Here is a 21,172-nt window from a genome sequence, read left to right as displayed (position 1 = left end):
AAAATCAACTCAGGAGTTCATACGTATCTGGGACATTTGGATCAACTGAGCACAAAATGTTTCATGCATAAATGTAAAATAAACATTATAATTTTTTGTTGTTATGAACAAATGTATCTGTTTCAGTAAAATAGAAAATGTACATATGCATATATGGTTAAATCCAACTTATTGGCATCTAAGTTAAAATCTAAAAACAAAAAATCTTTTAAATTCTCAGATTTTTTTCTAAATCCTGAAAAATCTGAGAAACTGAAAAAGAGAGAAAAAAATCTCACATTTGTAAATGTTTTTTTAAACAGCCATTAAACTGTTAGCACCCTTCAAATTCCTGCAAAAAAAAGAGAAAAAGTTTATTTTTCTATTTAGATTTAATTTTTAAATTGATTGGACTCCAGACAAGTCTAGGAAATTTTAAGTTTCAGTTAAACATTTTTTTTTTGGTTTTGCGAGAAAATAAAATGTTTTGAATTTTTTTAGATGTGGATCAAAGGAAAGCGGCCATACATTTCTATAACTATTAAATGCCAGGAAAATCTTCCTCTATGGCGCCAAAACAAATGCAAACATGTGGCGTTTGCTCACTTGAGGTTCTATGCAGCAAACATTACATTTGGGTCGAATGTAAACTGGAACTCCTGGGAGTTTTTCACTCTGCCAAAAAGAGACCATTTTTATTTGTGAGGCTTCTCCAACATAAAGAGCAGAATAATGACAATCATTTTAAATCTCCAACCTGAGATGAAAACAAAAGCATCAGCAGAATAAAGAGGAAAAGACAATCTGTCTTTATATGACGACCAAAACTATCAGGCAGGGAAACAAACCACAACCACTTCATTTTCCTTTAAGCTCATCAGGTTTTTATTACAGTGAATTTGTCAAATTATCTTTTAAGAAACTTTACAAAATGGACTTAAATGATAATGAAAACGTTGCTAAACGCAGCAGCTCCCCCTGGTGGTCAAATATGATACACTGGGGTTTCACATTTAACTGAGCTGTGAAGACATTTCAGCCCGAAATTAAATAAATGTATGAATAAATAAGTAAATAAATGAATAAGTTAATAAGCAGCGACCCGAAAGAGGAACATCATGAACCTCCTGTTATTTTCTGACGTTTTGTTCCTACGGAATTAAATGATTATTGGTCCTTTTTCCTTTTTTGACATTTTAAGAGTTTATCTTAGCTGCTTTCTCTGTTGTGCCTGTTATGCCAAGAGAGGAGAGAGTTCAATAATTACAAAACTCCTGTGTTTGTGATTAATTCATGTTTCTGTTTGTTAAACTGTCTTATTGTTGGTATTTTTGTTTAACCAAATCAACCAAACAACAGGGAACTAATAGTGAAGTAACGACAGGTTTGTATCAGAATTGAAATAGATTTTTTGAGACATTTAAATTGTTTAACATTTCTTGCTGCCATTTTAGTTAGTTTAAACCATCAGGCATGAAAACACGAGAAAAAGTCATTCAGAAAGTTTTTCTTTCAAAACACATGAAAGAAAATCTGTTTGCCTGGAAGGAAAATATTACGAAAGAGGGAAAGAGGAGAAACCAGAAAAACTCTACAACTTTAAGGTTTAAATATCAGAAACAGAAATATGTTTTACTCTGAATGTGATTACTTTCCAAACATGAACATCCTGCTGCTCAAACAGAAAATAATTCACGTCTCCAGTTTAGATCAAAATATCGTTACTTGTTTCAACTTTATTGTTAATAAAACGGAATATTTGAAGTTATACTTTAAAGATGCTACAGAATCCAACAAAGACATTTAGAAAAGTATTGATTTATTATATGGAAAGTGTAACCCCCCCCCAAAAAAAACATCTCTTTTAAAGTGTAACTCATTTATCCGAACATTTTTATCTGAAGTGCCATTTTTTAAAGTGTGATTTTTAGTATTTTAACTAATTTTTTTTATTTTGTATTTTTAACTGTTTATTCTTATCATGTGGTTTAAACAATTTTATCCTTCAATTAACTACAAATTACAAAAATAAAACCTGTTAACACAAGAATGTTTTTATTTATAATTTAATAAATTAACCTGTTTTTGAAAAAAAAAAACCGTTATTAGTTAAATTGACATGTTGATTTCTATCATTCATACAAAAAACTTTTCCGTCTTTTCTTCTTCTCTTGTCAGTAAGCAGTTTACAAACTGGAATGTCGCCCCCATGAGGACAGAGTGAAAACTGCGAATCTGAATAAAACACTGAAGGAATATATTTTTTTATTCATCTAATTTAACTTAGTGGAGTTAAAATGCTACAGGAAAACACTGAGCAATTACTGTGATGTTTTTAAAAATGTAAATTATTTTCCAAAGAAGTCATCTTTCAAAACTTTTATAGTTTTATAACTAAATGATGGATCAGGTCTCTGAATGTTTTCATAGAAAATCTGCTATAAAAATAAGATGAAAAAAAAACACACTTTAAAAAATGTTTTTATTGCAACAATTAATTGTTCCGCGTTTATACAGATTTCCATATTTACAAGATTATAATTATTATGCCTCTAATAAATAGTACGACTGAAAGTCTAGTCTAAGTAAATATTGCACGTGCAGTAAGTACAGTATGTGCTTGTCTAGATATTCTGTCCAGGTAAATATTTACAAAATTACATGTGAGATTTAAGTGGGAATTATCCATCATGCTACTGCAGAGTAACTCAGTGATGGAGACATGCAACCATTCTGCAGATGCAATTCTTCAAACCAAATGCAATAAAACCAAATTAAATATTTATAAAACACGTTTGCAGGTTTTTTTTTAGATTACATTGGAGCTCAATGAGTCCCAAAGGTAGATAAATTAAACCTTTTACAGGTTCAAAATCTATTTTTCTGCCACAGGCAAGAAATTTACCCCAATAAATATCAAGTTTAAATAAGAGCTTCTCTCCCCGCGCTGCTGGTGGAGAACCTGTACATTTTACACGACATTTTTACGTTTAGCGTCGCTTTTCTGCTTAAAACGTGAAAAATACAGAAGTTACTGTGGAGAGGCGTCGCCGCCAGATGGCGCTACAACACAAACTAACAAACCAACTTCTCCTTCCGTCGGAATGGATAACAAGTAAAAAAATAAACTAATTAAATCACATTTCTGTCTAAAAATGCCCGTTACATCTCGTGTTTCCGTGTGAAAACAGGAACAGACGACATTTAGATGTCCGGTTCGTCTCCGCTGAGTTTATGGCTTTGGATGGAGGGTTCAGAGGGAACCGGAAGGACGTCAGCGCCCCGGATGTTTCAGGACTCTGAACCCCCCGGAGAGCGGAGAGCACCGACAGTCATGCACACACACACACAGAAACATCGAAACACACACGGGACACACACTTCTGACGGAGGTTGCAATATTTACACAAGACACAGACTCGATCACATGCAGTTAGTGAGGGGCTGCTGGCCCTTTAAGAGTTTAAATGAGAGGGAGTGCAGGAGTTCAGAGCCGAATCAGTGAACTGCGAGTCACCGGAAGCTACGGCGAGTTCAGACGTGTTTTACCACGGCGCCATTTTAGACAGAAGAGAGGGCAACATTCCGCCAAAAAACTCAAAAAATGTCTTGAAAAACCAAATTTCTGAGTTTGAATGTTGAAACTTTCCAAGAATAAACTCATAAAATTTTAGATTATTCTCAACGTAAGGAATTTTGTTATTTTGACAAATCGGAAATTTGCTAGAAAAAACCCCTCAAATTTTTAAATTAATGTCAGAAAATTTTACAGAAGAAAACATGAAAGTTCCTGAGATTGGAAAGTCGACAATTTGGAAGAAAAACTTATCAGAAATTTTCTAGAAATCATAAGTTTTTTTTGTTTTGAGTTTGACAAGTTGGACATTTGCTTGAAAAAATCTGAAATTTTGAGATTAAATTGACAGTCTCTGAGTTTGAAAAGTCTAATATTTCCTAGAAAACTTGAAAAAGTAAAAATAAAGTTTTAAAAAATGACACTTGAAAAGTTTAATGTTCAACTTTTGAAACTCAGAAATTTTAATGTATTTTTTAGATAATTTCTGGGCTTAATCTCTTTTTTTTTCTTTCTAGCACATCTTTGTCTTTTCAAACTCTGAAATTTCAAACTTCTGTCTAGAAAATTTCTAATCTAATCTTAATATTTCTGTAATTTTTCTAAAAAATGTTTGACTTTTGAAACTCGGATATTTGAATGTTTTCTCTAGAAATTTTCCGAGATTAAAATAAAAATTTCAAACTTCTTTTTCTAGAAGATTTTCAACTTTTCAAACTCAGAAATTTAAATTGTTTCTCAAAAGTTTCTGAGTTTTATGTTTCTTTTCCTCCCTCTTTTTTCTCTACGACGGCCCTAAAACATCATTGTAATATTTTTATGCTGCAAGAACAGAAAAAACAGATTGGAAGTATCAACAGCTTGAAATGAAAATACACAGTTATGAGAAAAACTAAGTGCACCCCTGTTGTTGACGTTTTGCTGCTCTGGCGTAAACAAGAGAAATCTGAAGTCATAACTCTATATAGAGACAAATTATTCACAAGTGGAAAACATTTATGACAGCCGCTAATTTTCCCAGGAGTCGACGTTCAAACAAATTGACAATTAGAAAAACTTGAGCTCTTGTTGTCAGACTACAGCCGAGTCGGCATGTTAGACGTTACATGAACCTCGTTAAGAAACGACAGAGCAAACAACCAGGTTTGATCAGCAGAGGTTCGTCTTTTTAAAAGGACGTGGCAGCACAAATTTAACTTGTGCTGCCACGTCCTTGGCAGCACAAGTTAAAGCTGCATCACAAACCGTCCAGACGTGAGACGCTGGTCAGAATCCCCAAACTGCAACGAGACAAACAGCTGATAGCGGCACGGCGGGGGCCGGGTGGTGATCTGGGCTCGGTCCAAACAGGACAATGAAACAAAATACAGACAGACTCAAAGGTTTGCACTGGCCTAGTCCAAGTCCAAACCTCAACAAAAGTGAAAGACAAAAAAAAAAAACATAAAATGTTACCAAGTATTTTGGTTGTGCAAATATCTTAGTTCACCTGAAATAAGACAAAACTAATTTACATATAAATCTTCCTTAGTATTGATGAAAATGTATTCGGACCAGTTTTGAGTTCTGAGAGAAAAAAAAGGTAAATTTTGATAAAATAAACAAATTTTTCTAGAAAAAACATAAAAATTAATTAATAAATTATCAACTTAGAACAAGCTGAAATATCTTCATAAAAAAGTTACTTATAAGTTAGTTTTGTTTTAATTAAAGTGCGCTAAGATATTTGCACTAGAAACTAAATACATGGTGAAATTATTGACCCATGGGGTGTACTTAGTTTCTGGCACGACTTTAAGACTTTCGTGATTTAAAAGAAACGCTGCAAAAACACAAAATCTTACCAAGTATTTTGATTTAGTTTCTACTGAAAATGTCTTATTACACCTGAAATAAGACAAAACTAATTCACAAGTAATTTTTAGCAAGAAATAGAGATTTATTTTAAGTCTACAGTTTCTTAATATTGATGAAAAAGTTCTAATTTTAATTCCAGATTATTTAATTCATATTTTTGCCAATGAACCTAATAAATTTCCATCAATATTGAGGAATTATTTGCTTAAAACAAACCTCCATCTCTAACTAAAAAGCTGCTTGTTTGTCTTATTTTAAGTGAACTAAGATGTTTGTAGTAGAAACTAAATCAGAAATATTTGGTAAGATTTTGTGTTTTTGAAGTGAAAAGAGGATGAAAACTCTGAAAGCCAAAACAAACTATAAATAAATAAATAACTAATTCAACTGCAGATGGAATCAAAGACCTCCAGGTTCATTGGTTGTGATGAGATGTAAGTAAATCCAGCAGCTTTATAACAATTCAAATCTCTGATTCTGATTATTTGCTACTTATTCTGAAGAAAATGTGGAAACAAAATGGATTCGTCTCGATTGAATCGATGATTTACATGTTTAGATAAAGACGTTTTGCCTCTAACTCAGGTGAAGCGTCAGCGGTCGGGTTCTGACCGGCGACCCGCTCTCATTCAGAAACATCTCAGCGTTTTCCTCACGCCGGCCCACAGAGTCAGCAGTTAATCAGAGCTGAAGGACGGCGGCCCAGCAGGAACCAGGCGGCCATGTTGTTGTGCTTCGCCGTAGTTCATCAGCCTCCCGCTGGGCGCCAGGCCCGCCTCCCGTCTGGAGCGGATCTCAACTCCTGCACTCGTTTCTAAATGTTCGGTTTGGATTATTGCATCAGGGAAACGGAGACGACAGTGGATGTGATGTCAGCCCTTACAGTCCCTGTCGGAGAAAAGGGGGAGGAGCCCCGGCGGCTCCTCGTGCTGGCTTCATGGCGGGTAGGTTTGGGTCAGCTGGAGGCGTTGAAATGAAAAACAAAGCGTGTTTTTTTCCTGGCTGCGCCTTGTGGTTCTGTTTCCTGCCTACAGCGGCACGGCTTCACCCACCCGGCATGCACATGCAGGCTGGCGCCACCCGGCTACTCCATGCCGTTTCTCAGCATCTGATTGGCCGCGATGAGCATGACGCTGATGATGAAGGCCATGGCGAAAGCGCAGATGAGACTCTTCCTCACGCATGTCTGGCGGTTCTTCTTCGACGGGTGAACTGGAACGAGACGAAGAGAGAAGACGGTAAAATAAGAGTCCAACAAAAACACGCGATCGTCTGCGTAGAGACGGATTCAGTCAAGTTTCTACGGCAACCGGCAAAATGCTACACATTTAATTTAATTTAATTTATTTATCTGACAGGAACAATGAGGACAAGAACAAAACAAATCTGCAAGAGTTTATTCACCACTCCGGTGTTTCTATGCATTAAAGTTCACTAGTGGAGATTGAGCCTTAAAATACTTTAATCTCTTTTTAATTCTCAGTTCCACCATTTTCCTACAATTTTACAAAATGTAAATATTTATTGTTTAAAATTTGACAATAATTTTCCACTTAAAATCAAGAAATGCTTCATTTTCAGGGACTTTTTTTTTGGCTGAATTAAACACATTTCTGGGTTTTCCTCTGTTTTTCTGCATTTTCCATCAGCTCTTACCAACCTGAAGTTACTTAAGTTTCCGTTTGTAATTTGTCAAAAATTGCAGAAAGTTTAAGTGGTATAAATATGTTTTCAACACTGTAAACCACCAGCTTTCAAAATGCAACAGGGTTTAGCTAGTTGGACCATTTCTGATGTGTATCTTATAATTTCAGCAGTTTTACGTCAGTTCTTCTGTTTTCACCTCTGTAAATGCTTTACGTTCCATATGGATATGGAACGTAAATATATGGCCAAACTCCATTTGGCCATATATCCATATGGCCAAATGGAGTTATCAAGTTTGACTGCATGAAACAAGCTCTAGATATAAAGTTTCATTGAAGAGACAAGAACTGCACTCTACAACAGAACCGGTAATCTTAACTGCGTTCAGCGGGAAGCCAAACTGAGCTCAATGTGTTGCTACGGGACTGAGCAGATGTTGAGCTGCTGGACATTAATGACGGAGGGAGATTTCTGTTCTGGACATTAGCTCTCAGTCCAATTACCTGGACCGTCTGTCGTCCGGCGGACGTCCTACAAGCAGCCAAAATTAAACGGGATGCAAAATTCACATTTTGCATGTTTTTGTTTCTACTGCCTCCAAAAACAACCCAAGCATAAAAAAAAAAATAATAAAAAAAAGAGTTCATGTTTTTTTCTGTCTGGAAAACGAGCCGTTTCAAAAATCTCTCAGTTGTTAAATCTCATTTGGTGGGCACTGCACCGTTACCTAGCAACCCCAACGGAACTCTTTTCGTCACCTAGCAACCCCAACGAAACTCTTTTCGTCACCTAGCAACCCAACCAGAGTTCCAGCATATTTGAGCTGTACAATGGCTGCTGGAAAATCAAGAGTTTGTTGACTTACCATCCAGAAACCACTTGCTGCATTCTTGCTGGTTGTGCAGGAGGCTCTGTTTATGCTTTTCAAAGGTGCTAAAATTGCGTATCAGTTGCAGCCATTTTCACAGTGTAAATGTTGAGTTGGGGGGGCGTGGCCAGCAGAAGCTTATTGGGATTTAAAGAGACAGGAGGCTCTAAAACAGCTCAGTTCTGCTTATTTGATGGAATAAGCAGAACTGAGCTGGATAAAATCTTATCTAAGAATTATTTTGTTTTGTGTAGACCAGGGATGTCAACCTCATTTTCATTTTGGGTCAAATCAAAACCATGAATCCTCCTAAAGGGCCAAATGTACTGATGGAACCTGTTCACAAACTGCCATCATAAAATGAATCCTTAAAATTATTACTGAACATCTTTTCAGTTCCTCCAGGATTCCGTGATTCTTTTAGTGATTCTTTTGCAATAAAAATCAAAGTGTTTGTGGAACTAATTTGGAAATATTTGAGATTATTCATGACAGTAAATGTGATGTTTTGTTACTTGCTGTATAGATCATGGACTATAATCTGACAACAGTTAAGACTGAAGCAGCTGTTTAGTACAAGAAAGAAAGTTTTTCACAATTTTTGAGAAAAGTCTGCAATAAACTCCCAACTATTAGCATAAAACAGTTTGTTGATTTTGTGTGAATTTCCACAATAACTCTGAAGAAACTGATTGATATGAATTGGCCGTAAACAGATAAAACTTGCATTAATTTGATTGATCACATAATATTTAAGCACACTAGAAGGCCACATAAAAAGCTTCAGTGGGCCGGATTTGGCCCACGGGCCTTGAGTTTGACACCTGTATCCTAACCTCTTCGATAAGAGTAATGGGTCACCAGTAATGACCTGTTACTGGTTTCTGTCCTTCCTAAAACATGAGCAGGTATTAGCATGTCCTTCACTGTAAAACAGAAACTGAATCTATAAATCATTAAATCACCTAGAGGCCGATTGGAAGTGGCGGGCTTTGACTGGACATCTGCTGCCCGGCATGTTTCCTCTGCTTTATGCCACCAGAACAATTTGTTCAGCTATGAATCAGTGGCTGGTGGGTTTCAGTGGACCAGTTAAATTCCCTGTCCTGGTGTTTTTCAGAGCAGCACCGTATCGATTGCTGAACCAGGAGAAGCCGCGGGGAAATCAAACTTCCTTTTCTGCTTCGTCATATATCAGCCGGCTGATGTAATAAGCGCCGAGGAGCATGATGGATCGGGATGAGGAAGAACCGCGCTGTGACAGAAGACATTGATTCCTCCATGACTGAGCACATTTTGGTGTTTGTGAGCGCCAGGTGGTTCTGATGGACCCGATGGACGGTTCTGTCTGCGGCGGCCATCCATCATCATGAAGCTTCATGTTTTCATCCTGCAGCCGTTGAATGGATCCGATGAGGCGCTGGTGAGATCTGGACCTCCGAGTCGGGTACTGACTAGTTACATCCACTCAATTACATTTACTGGAGTAAATTAAATAAAAATGTTAAAAAAGTATTTTTACTACGCTGTACTTTGAGTTATCACGTGTTTCTTCTCTCACTTGAGTAAAATTTCTGGATTTTCTTCCCTCTGAATGAAAAACAAACATGTTTAAAAACTCACCAGACACAGAAACACACCTGCAGTTTCTGTTAAAGTTTCTGAAGTTTTTTTATTGAAAGAAACTGATTTTTCTTTTTTTCTTTTGTCTAATTTTGTCATTTTTTCTTACTTATATTAATTATTGTCATTTTGGTCCTTAAAATACCAAAATTTCCACTTAACTTTATGTTTTGATCCATCTGATGATGTAATTTCTAAATATTAAATGATTGATAATTTGATCAGTTACTCAGCACTTTTTACCAAATACTTTTTACTCTTACTTGAGTAATTTCTTGGACAGATACTTTTACTTTAACTTGAGTGAAAATGTGTTGCAGTGCTGCTGCTCTTATATTTAGCTACTCTGGAGTTGATCTGGTGAAACCCGTCAAGAAACACATGCAGGTTGTAGAGACTTTATTGTCCATTTTTCCTCTAAAAACAAAACATAGATGATCATAAATGAAAAGCAGAAGACTGGAATTTCACTGGAAACGCTGACACCTTAAATCACGTGTCAAACTCATGGTTCACGGGCCAAATCCGGCCCGTTGTAGCTTCTTATGTGGCCCTTTTAGATGCCAAATAACATCCATCAGTCCCTCCAGTTTTTCGCACTAATTTATAACTGTGAATGTGTTGTAAATTTTCCTAAAAAATTGTCAAAAATATTGCAGTTAAGTGATGCTAACTCCTACCTGTAGGTGGCAGCATGTCTTTACTTTTACACTGCTGCCTCAGCCTCACCTGATGTGAAGCTACAATCCGTGATTGATGTGGCGAGTAACGAAATGTCACATTTGCTGGCATGCAAAATGAAGCTTCGGCGCAAATTAAATCTGGAAGACTCTTTAGCCTCACCTGCCTCATCATTCTGGACCTATCAGCGGTGGATCAAGCCTCACTTCGGCCAATCATTGTTCGAGCTCCAGTTGAAAAGGACCTCCTGGCCACGGCCTCCTCCGCTCACCAGCTGCGATCAACCCACCTCCGCCCCATCTCCACCTTCTGCTCCCGGCTCTCAGGCCACATCCTTCTTCGACCGCCGCCACCAGTACAAACCCCGGCGGGATTACATTCCGATGCAGCATCAGGAATGTTTATCGAGCTTTTCGAAGTCCAGCTCGACGTCCCCGGCCGGGGCCTGGACGCCAAAGGACTTTAATGTTTATTTGTCATGAAACTTTCTTTTATTGCTTTCTTTCTCTGCCTGAGTCTCTCCAGATTGAAGTGGAAATACAGATTTTTATTGCAAAAAAAAAAAATCATAAAAAACAATCGCAAAGTCATGGAGGAGCTGATCTATGAGGAAAGATGTTCAACATTATTTGATTTTAAGAAAAACTTATCAAATATAGACAGCTTTTATTAATATTTTAACAGTTTTGAAGGGGTTTAATCAATACATTTAAGATTTTAATCCGACCCTGTTAGAGATGCAGGAACTGGTGACGTTCTGACTCAGCGGTTTTTACCATCCAGTTTCATGTTATTAATGAATTAATGCTGTGATGGACGCCAGACAGAAAGCTGTATTTTCCTAATATGCTTTCAGAGCAAACAACACATCAATCACAGTGAACACACACTGAATGACCTCATATATTTTCATCAAAGAATGACATTTCAGAACTGTAAAATAATTAAGAAAATGTTTTTGGTCAGTTGGTTTCCGCCAAAAATGTTTTAAAGTTTGACAACAACATTAGCTTTAGAGTGACTGGTGCAGTTTTTAAAATAATCCAAAGCTAAATGTCAGACATAAACATAATTAGCACATGCATAAAATTTCATGCTATCATTTTCCTTGAATTTATTTCCTGCGTAAAAACACTGAGAAACATTTTCGACTAAAAGGTGCTAGCTAACATTAGCATACAGGCTTTTTAATCAAATGTTAGCATGACTTTCTAAGTTACATAGAAGAATATTATGCTAATGCTAATGCTTCAAGGTTTAAAAAGTACAATTTATATTATCTGAAAAACCTATGGTATTCTTATTCACACACAACAAAGTTTTAATTCAAAGATTGTAAGTTACTGAATAGCATAAACATTTGGGCCAAAGTGCTAGCACAGATTTCTGGGTCACACCAGAGAAAAGCATCCTAGTGTTTCGGTTTTAAGGTTTTTATGCTAATGTTTTAGTTAAACTTAAATGGCAAAAGAATGTTTGCAAAATTTCAGTTTGGAAAAGACAAAAAATAATTAATAATTTATTCAAATGTAAGTTCATGTTTTAGATTTCCAAAGGTCTGGTTTGGTTTTCAAGCCAACGATCCACTTAGCAGTCTGAAAGAAATTTCAGTAAATTATTATTTTTAACAATATAATACAGAACCAACTGCTTGTTAAGAAGAATAAGAACAACACAAGCTGTCATGAAGAAAAAAAAAACATTTTTAAAAAGATTAAATTACCACAAAACTCTTAAATCTAACGACTATCACCATCTCCCCATACAGCATCCGTTTTTAATTTTGTATTTTTAATGTTTTTTTAGTGGTGCCCAGAACTAGATTCATTTCACTATTTTCACTGCAAAAACACAAAATTTAAGTATTTTTAACCTAGTTTCTAGTGCAAAAAACATCTTAGTACATTTTAAATGAGAAAAAACTACCTTAAAAGTTATTTTTCGGATACAGGAGTTTGTTTTAAATAATTCCTTATTATTGATGACAAATGATTTGTTCCGTTGGCAGATTATTTAACTCATAACATGGCGAAATAGTCGTGGTGTGAGTGAATTAATCTGCCAGTTGAAATAGAACTGAGTTGCTAGGCAACGGGCTGGGCGTGGCTGGTGTTGCTAGGCAACGGCGGAACGTTCCACCAGTGGAACTAGAACTTTCTCATCAAACTTAAGGAGTGATTCACTGAAAACCAGCTTCTACGTCTTCCTGAGAAGTTACTTCTAAGTTAGTTTAGTCTTTTTTCAAGTGCTGCTAAGATATTTACACTGGAAACTAGAAAAAAGTACTTGGTGAGATTTTGTGCGTTTCCAGTGTTCAACTGAATCTGCAACTATTTTTATAAACTCTTATCAGATGTTTCAACTAGATGAACTCCTGTTTGCGTCGACGCTAATGAACACTGAGCAGCGTTTATTTTCACCGATGGCAAAACTGCTCGTTTCAACTGAATTGAGTTTATTAAGAAAACTATAATTACAATAATCTGTATTTTAATACAGACAGAATTTGTAGGCGCAGCCGAGGTGTTGAGGGGATCCGTTTCGGTGGCCTTAGGATCGCATCTCTGCTTTTTGCGGATGATGTGGTCCTGGTGGCTTCATCGGAACGTGATCTGCAGCTCTCACTGGAGCGGTTCGCAGCCGAGTGTGAAGCGGCCGGGATGAGGCTCAGTGCCTCCAAATCCGAGGCCATGGTCTTGAGCCGGCAAAGGGTAGAGTGCCTTCTCCGGGTCAGGGGGGTCGTCCTGCCTCAAGTGGAGGAGTTTAAGTATCTGGGGATCTTGTTCACGAATGAGGGAAGAAGGGAGCGGGAGATCGACAGGCGGATTGGGGCAGCGTCTACTGTGAAGCGGGCGCTGTCCCGGTCCGTCGTGGTGAAGAGAGAGCTGAGCCAAAGAGCGAAGCTCTCGATTTACCGGTCGATCTACGTTCCCACCCTCATCTATGGTCATGAGCTTTGGGTCATGACTGAAAGAACGAGATCACGGGTACAAGCGGCCGAAATGGGTTTCCTCCGCAGGGTGGCTGGGCTCTCCCTTAGAGAGAGAAGCTCAGTCATTGAGCCGCTGCTCCTCCACGTCGAGAGGAGCCAGTTGAGGCTCAGGCATCTGGTCAGGATGCCTCCTGGACGCCTCCCTGGTGAGGAGTTCATGTCCCACCGGGAGGAGGGGAGACCCAGGACACGCTGGAGGGACGATGTCTCTCTATGGCCTGGGAACGCTTTGGGATTCCTGGAGGAGCTGGAAGAAGTGGCTGGGGAGGGAAGTCTGGGCCTCCATTCTGAAGCTGCTGCCCCCACGCCCCGACCCCGGATAAGATGGATGGATGGATGGATGTATTTTAAAAATACAGATATTTGCAGTAAAATGCATATTTTTTCGTCTCATTTTACTGCGGATATTGATCGTCTTCGTACCACAAAGTAACAAACTGCTACAGTTTATCCTTTGAGATTAAAAGTTGGCACATCAAAACACATTTCCTGAAATATCTCTTCTTCTGCAGCTGATATTTATAAGTGGTTGTTTTTTTAAAAATGTACGGAGACCCTGAACAGAAATGACTGTGGAGGCTGAGTCACTGGACCTGAATCGAAAGCTGGCATTTCAAAAAGCTGAATGATAATTAGCTTAGAAGAAACAATGACACTCGCTGTTTTAATGGAGAGAAAAGAGAGAGAGAGAGTCCTAGAATACCCTCCGCTGCGCTCACATCCATAAATTTTGGATGGCTGTTGGTGCAGAGAGGAGTCATGCATATTTCATGCGAGCCACGGCTGAACAGCTGACCAGCAGACACTCGTCCTCACAAACGCCCCAAATCAATAAATCAGCAGGTGTGCTGGGACTCTGTTGGCTGGAGATGTTGATGAGAAAGCTTAAATCCTTTCTGACAGCCGGGATAAGTTCCTCCCTCTCTCTGCCCACACAGGCCCAGCGCCTGCCTGTGACACATCCATGTGCCTCAAGCGCTTGCGTGTGAAATTAGCCCAGGGACTTTCACTCACCTCCCTCAAACTCCGTCTGACAGTTCCCGGAGTTTTCCTTCAGGCTTTCTTCCTCGTTGATGATGATGTTCTCAATGTCCTTCATGGTCAGGTGGTCGCGGAAAGCGTAGAACAGGATGTGTTTCAGCTCCTCCAGGGTGATGCGCTGCATGTCGAACTGCAGCAGAGAGACGAGCAGGAAAGTTAAAAAGACATATTTAAAAAAAACAAAGTGTGTTTTGTTGGTTTTTAGCTGGGTAGCTGGTAGAACCACCAACTGAACCAGAGAAACATTTTACAAACGGATCTAAACATCACGTTTGGAACAAGAACATTTTCCTGGACGATAAATCGTCCCAGAAGGTATCGCGATAAACGATAATAATGACGATTTGAGACCATTTTCAAGTAATATAACAAGAACAGGCTGCACAGTGGCGCAGTTGGTAGAGCTGTTGCCTTGCAGCACGAAGGTTCTGGGTTCGATTCCCGGCCCCGGTCTTTCTGCATGGAGTCTCCATGTTCTCCCTGTGCATGGTGGGTTTTCTCCGGGTACTCCGGTTTCCTCCCACAGTCCAAAAACATGACTGTCAGGTTAATTGGCCTCTCCAAATTGCCCCTAGGTGTGAGTGTGTGTGTGGTTGTGTGTCTCTGTGTGTCTCTGTGTTGCCCTGCGACAGACTGGCGACCTGTCCAGGTGACCCCGCCTCTCGCCTGGTACGTTAGCTGGAGATGGGCACCAGCAACCCTCCCGACCCCACTGAGGGACAAGGGTGAAAGAAAATGGATGGATGGATGGATAACAAGAACAGATTCTCAAAATTCAATAAACTTTAAAGTCTGGAAATGAAAGACATTTTAAATATCTAAAATAAACAAAACAAATAAAATCTCTGTAGACAAAAGTAACTTAAAAAAGACCTAAATCAGAACCAGACTGAAGATTTTCATCCTCCAGTTTTTGGTAGAAAGACAGAAACAATAAATCATGCAAATTGTCATGTGATTAATTGATTAATTGCTTATTGTGACAAACCTACAGAAAACTGTCAGATGCATTAATCACTCCATGTTTAGGCTGAATCTCTGTTCAATCTCATTAAATGTGAATAATTTAAATCATTTAATAGTTTTTCTGGTTACCTTCTTCATTTTCAAACAAATTATGTAAAATCACATTAGTGGGCAATATTAGTTTTTTTTCTTCCTTTTTTTGTTTGAAATAAATAAACACCTAGAAACCAAAAGGGTGTTAATCTGATAATCACATGCAAAGTTAATGAGACGCTGAAAACACATCAGTGAGATTAGATGGTTTATTAATATAAAGATTAGAAAAGCAGTTTCAGAGGAGACACATTTTCTGGTTTTGTTTTGTGTGGGAAAAGTTTGTTACACTGCAAAAATCAGAAAATCCTACCACGTATTTTATAGTTTCAGTGCACTGAAAATAAGACAAAATAACTTGAAGATTAGGATATAGGAGCTTATTGTAAGTCAGTAATTCTTTAATGTCGTTGAAAAGGTTCTAGTTTGTCTGGCAGATTATTTACTTAAAACATTTTTCCTGAGTTATAAATGAAATAATCTGCCAGTTCACCTCTGACCCCGTCCAACCCGCTGCTGTTGCTTGCTGGCAAATTTTTTGCAGGAAACATTTTTTCTGGCAAAAAAAAAAAAATAAATAAAAAATTATTTATATCTGCACAGGATAAAAATTCAGTTTTATAAATTCAATGTCTTTAAAAAAAAGTTTGATTCTCATGAGACATTTCTTCCACAAAAACGAGAGAATGATAAATTCAGACAGAAAGTTTTCAAAATGAATGAAAATGTAAATAAATGTAGCTTTCTGATGCAATCCTTCACTTCCTGAATATCCTGAATATGGCGTCATCACAGGTCAGAGGTGAATGAGGTAGAAATGCACTAAAGTAAGAGAAGAACCACTGCAGGAACTGCAGATGTTTCTGTCTGCAGGTGTTTCTGGTGGATTTTTGGTTAAAACATTGTTTGTTTTTCATTCAGAGGGTTGAAAATCCAGAGATTTTACTCAAGTAAAAGTAAAAATACTCCTAAAATTATATTTGTTCAAAAAAAACCTACTAAATGTTATTGAGTACCATATTTTCCGGACCTCACTATAAGCAGCACCCACAAAGTTTAAAAAACAAACAAACGGAAATGTACTTAAATAAGCCGCACCGCTAACAGCCGCTGGTTTCTCTGCCTCTCTCGGTTTTCCACTGACTCTGATATTCAGGACGCAGTTCTCCGTCTCCAAAACCGAACCGTGGATTCGTGTAGCGGCTCCATTTCCCTCCTGGACTATCAGATCGATACTCCTCAACTTAAAAGCTGCATCATACGAGTTTGAAAACATTTCTCCGTCGTGCCTGCTGCTAGCATGTGGTTGTTCTAAATGAAAATTAGCACTTTATTCTTCAATTTCCAATTTTGACTTCCAATGAGTCATTTCCCGCTAGAGAGCCCCCTGGTGGTTGAAGAAAAATCCACAGAAAAACTGCACCGGGCTACAAGCCGCTTGGGTCAAAGTGGAGGAAAAAAGTAGCAGCTTATAGACCGGAAAATACTGTAAATGTGACCAGTTACTACCCATCTGAGACTAACTGGAAAATCCCATCTTTATCTCCCTGATTTAAGCTTTTTTTAGGTTTATCAGCCACAGTGTAAATAGTTTTTTCTGACTCAGATCTCTAACAGAGCGCTACCGTTTCCTCCAAATAAAAACATTCTGAAATGAGAAACCACTCCTGCTGCAGCCAGCCGCCGCTCGGTGCTGCAGCCAGCCGTCGCTCGGTGCTGCAGCAGCCTGATGCCGCTCGGTGCTGCAGCAGCCTGATGCCGCTCGGTGCTGCAGCCAGCCTGATGCCGCTCGGTGCTGCAGCAGCCTGATGCCGCTCGGTGCTGCAGCCAGCCTGATGTCGCTCGGTGCTGCAGCAGCCTGATGCCGCTCGGTGCTGCAGCCAGCCTGATGCCGCTCGGTGCTGCAGCAGCCTGATGCCGCTCGGTGCTGCAGCCAGCCTGATGTCGCTCGGTGCTGCAGCAGCCTGATGCCGCTCGGTGCTGCAGCCAGCCTGATGCCGCTCGGTGCTGCAGCAGCCTGATGCCGCTCGGTGCTGCAGCCAGCCTGATGCCGCTCGGTGCTGCAGCCAGCCGCCGCCGGCAGGCATGAAGAGACGGCCAAGAGCTTCGTCTGCCAGGGAGAACAGGAACGAGCAAGCAGCGAGTACTTCAGGGACACACTAAAAAACTGTGTTTATTTTCTGCCTGCTCAGACTTTCTGAGTCTATATTCACCGCTGATTGACCTTTCAGGAGAGAGTGGCGAAAAGAATAACACACCTCGACCTGAAATGACTCCCACTGCTGCATGACCTTCAGATTCATGCTGAAACCTTTGGCTGCTCTTTGTCCCGCCTCCTCCCCTGAAGTTCAGGCTGCAGAGCCATCACAATGCTAATGGAGGCGTTGGAAAAGTTGGAAATGTCACAACCTGTGAAGACCTGCTGCTGCTGCTGCTGCTGCTGCTGAAAGCGAACGCTTGCTTCTTTCTCTTTCTTCTTCTGTTGTGCTGTGGCAGCGTTTCTCAAACGTTTTCAGGCCAAGGATCACTTACCCCATCGAACAAACACGCAGAGTTCATTAAACTAGCAGGAGCCCCGCAAAAACACTTCATACACTGCAAAAACACAACATCTTAACATAAACACTGCAAAAACACAACATCTTAACATAAACACTGCAAAAACACAACATCTTGACATAAACACTGCAAAAACACAACATCTTGACATAAACACTGCAAAAACACAACATCTTGACATATACACTGCAAAAACACAACATCTTGACATATACACTGCAAAAACACAACATCGTAATTTATACACTGCAAAAACACATCGTAATTTATACACTGCAAAAACACAACATCTTAACTTATAAACACTGCAAAAACACAACATCTTGACATAAACACTGCAAAAACACAACATCTTGACATAAACACTGCAAAAACACAACATCGTAATTTATACACTGCAAAAACACAACATCGTAATTTATACACTGCAAAAACACATCGTAATTTATACACTGCAAAAACACAACATCTTAACTTATAAACACTGCAAAAACACAACATCTTGACATATACACTGCAAAAACACAACATCATAATTTATACACTGCAAAAACACAAAATCTTACCAAGTATTTTGGTTTAGTTTCTAGTGTAAATATCTTAGTAACTGGAAATGAGACAAACTATCTTAAAAGTAATTTTTTAGTACGATATAGAGACTAGTTTTAAGTAAATAATTCCTTTATAATGATGGAAAAAAATCCAGCTCCAGATTATTGGCAGATTATTTAATTTATCTGCCAATAGAATAAGTACTTTTTCATTTTATTTTTTTATTTAGAAAAAGTTGCTTATCAGGATCAGATCTTCACTTTCACTTCATCGATATGAACGACATCGTGTTGCTGCATCACATTAAAACTAATGAAACATGTTGGCGCTTTGTTTCAAAATGACAGAATAAATCCAGTTTAAGGGATTTAAACACGTTTATAAGCCACTAATAGTTGTGTTAAATACTAACTTCAACATATTCACATTTTCTCTGCAGTGAGATTTCTCATAATCTGTTTAAATCTTTCTCATATGATAATCTGTTTAAATCTCTCATAATCTGTTTAAATCTTTCTCATAATCTGTTTAAATCTCTCATAATCTGTTTAAATCTTTCATAATCTGTTTAAATCTTTCTCATAATCTGTTTAAATCTTTCTCATAATCTGTTTAAATCTCTCATAATCTGTTTAAATCTTTCTCATAATCTGTTTAAATCTCATATAATCTGTTTAAATCTTTCATAATCTGTTTAAATCTTTCATAATCTGTTTAAATCTTTCTCATAATCTGTTTAAATCTTTCTCATAATCTGTTTAAATCTCTCATAATCTGTTTAAATCTTTCTCATAATCTGTTTAAATCTCTCATAATCTGTTTAAATCTTTCTCATAATCTGTTTAAATCTTTCTCATAATCTGTTTAAATCTCTCATAATCTGTTTAAATCTTTCTCATAATCTGTTTAAATCTTTCTCATAATCTGTTTAAATCTCTCATAATCTGTTTAAATCTGGTAGATTTTCTCAAACTGAAATGATTCATTTCTATCTTTAGGCTGAAGGGGGGAGACGGAGATAATCGGAGGAAGTTACCCTGAAGAGAAAGCTCTGTACATTTGTACAGTCATAAATGAGGTTCACACACACACACACACACACACACACACACACACACACACACACACACACACACACACACACACACACACACACACACACACACACACACACACACACACACACGAGGTGCCAACAGCCTGCGTCCATCCATCTGTTGAGTTCAGCCTGTTGCGGTTCGGCCAACACTTAGCGCTACGTTGTATTTAAAGCAACAGGATTTAATATCTTCAGCTTTTAAAATATATTTAAATCCACTGGAAATATAAAAAAAGACGAGCAACTAGAAATCTGGTTATTTAAATAGTTTTTTATGACTTTTTTAATACATCAACTAAAACAACATCTGTGGACGTGAAGGTTTGCTGCATCCCGTCGTTCTTATGGCTCATTTAGTGAAAACAGAAAATATCAAATTTAAACTAAATAAACTGTCTGAAATACTGAATTTGCAGCGAAAAAGATCCTGAATGTTATGGAAACAAAAGCATCATGTAAATTATTAAATATTCACGATTAAATTATCTGGAGGAGTTTAACACTTTGGTTGTTTTAATGCTGATAATTACACTGAAAAACACGTTCCTAAAAAGAATCACTCACATTTGTTATGGCTCACTTTTACAGTTTTGCTGAAGCTTCAATTACATTTTGAGCAAAACTAGTAACAAATGAGAGTATTTGTTGATTCAAAGAAACATTTTCAGTGCATCTGCTAGGATAATAAAAACATCCATCCATCATCTTGCACCCTTTTTCCCTCAGTGGGGTCGGGAGGGGTGCTGGTGCCTCTCCAGCCAACGTTTCGGGCGAGAGGCGGGGTCACCCTGGACAGGTCGCCAGTCTGTCGCAGGGCAACACAGAGACACACAACCATGCACACACACACACACTCACACCTAGGGGCAATTTGGAGAGGCCAATTAACCTGACAGTCATGTTTTTGGACTGTGGGAGGAAACCGGAGTACCTGGAGAAAACCCACCATGCACAGGGAGAACATGGAGACTCCATGCAGAAAGACCGGGGCCGGGAATCGAACCCAGAACCTTCTTGCTGCAAGGCAACAGCTCTACCAACTGCGCCACTGTGCAGCCCTAATAAAAACATTTAAAAAATCCTTTCCAGTTCAGTTCAGACGTTTGATGCAAAACTAATTAAATTAAACTTTATTAAATGAATCTGGATGCAAACCATGAACAACCTGCAGAACCAACTGATAATTTTAGAATAAATCACACATAATGGCCCAAATTAAACTTTTATGAAGAGATGTTTCCTTTTCCAGCAAAAACTGGTTTGTGTTTTTATGTGATAAGTAATTCATTTGGTCATAGTAACAGGACAGAAGGGATATTTTGAGTTTTTAATGTTATGATGTGACATATTTAACTGTGATGGACCGAGTTAAAACAGGAGGAGTCACAGGATATTAATTAGAAAAATAGGGTTTTTTATTTTAACCCAAAGATTATAAAATGACAAAAAGATGAACTGAGCTCATAAAAGAGGTCAAAGAAACAAAACTGAACTCAGGCAAAAAAGTAAACAAACTGGCTGCACAAACAAACATAACTGGCCTAACAAAGAAATGACACACAGGGGTTTATATACCGGCTGATCAGACCAATTAAGACACAATAGGGGCAACGAAACAGAATACAATTACAAAAACAAATA

At 38.2% G+C, this 21,172-nt stretch overlaps 1 protein-coding gene across 2 annotated transcripts in view; it reads right to left on the bottom strand.

Annotated features, from left to right (window-relative positions):
* Nucleotides 1–2,442: 2,442 nt before the first annotated feature.
* caln1 (calneuron 1) overlaps nucleotides 2,443–21,172 on the bottom strand; it is a 72,894-nt gene continuing 54,164 nt past the window's right edge. For both annotated transcript variants that reach the window (XM_008426558.3, XM_008426555.3), the window contains exons 5-6: nucleotides 14,236–14,392; nucleotides 2,443–6,622 (exon numbers count right to left, since the gene is read on the bottom strand). In XM_008426558.3, coding sequence (XP_008424780.1) covers nucleotides 6,495–6,622; nucleotides 14,236–14,392 — 285 coding nt within the window. In that variant the 3' untranslated portion in view covers nucleotides 2,443–6,494. The remainder of the gene's footprint in view (nucleotides 6,623–14,235; nucleotides 14,393–21,172) is intronic.

The sequence above is a fragment of the Poecilia reticulata genome, chromosome 13 (genome assembly GCF_904066995.2).
Source record: "Poecilia reticulata chromosome 13, P_reticulata-male-v2, whole genome shotgun sequence".
Classification (NCBI taxonomy): domain Eukaryota; kingdom Metazoa; phylum Chordata; class Actinopteri; order Cyprinodontiformes; family Poeciliidae; genus Poecilia; species Poecilia reticulata.
The sequence above is the reverse complement of the archived record's forward strand: the minus strand, read 5'-3'. Positions and strand labels throughout refer to the sequence as shown.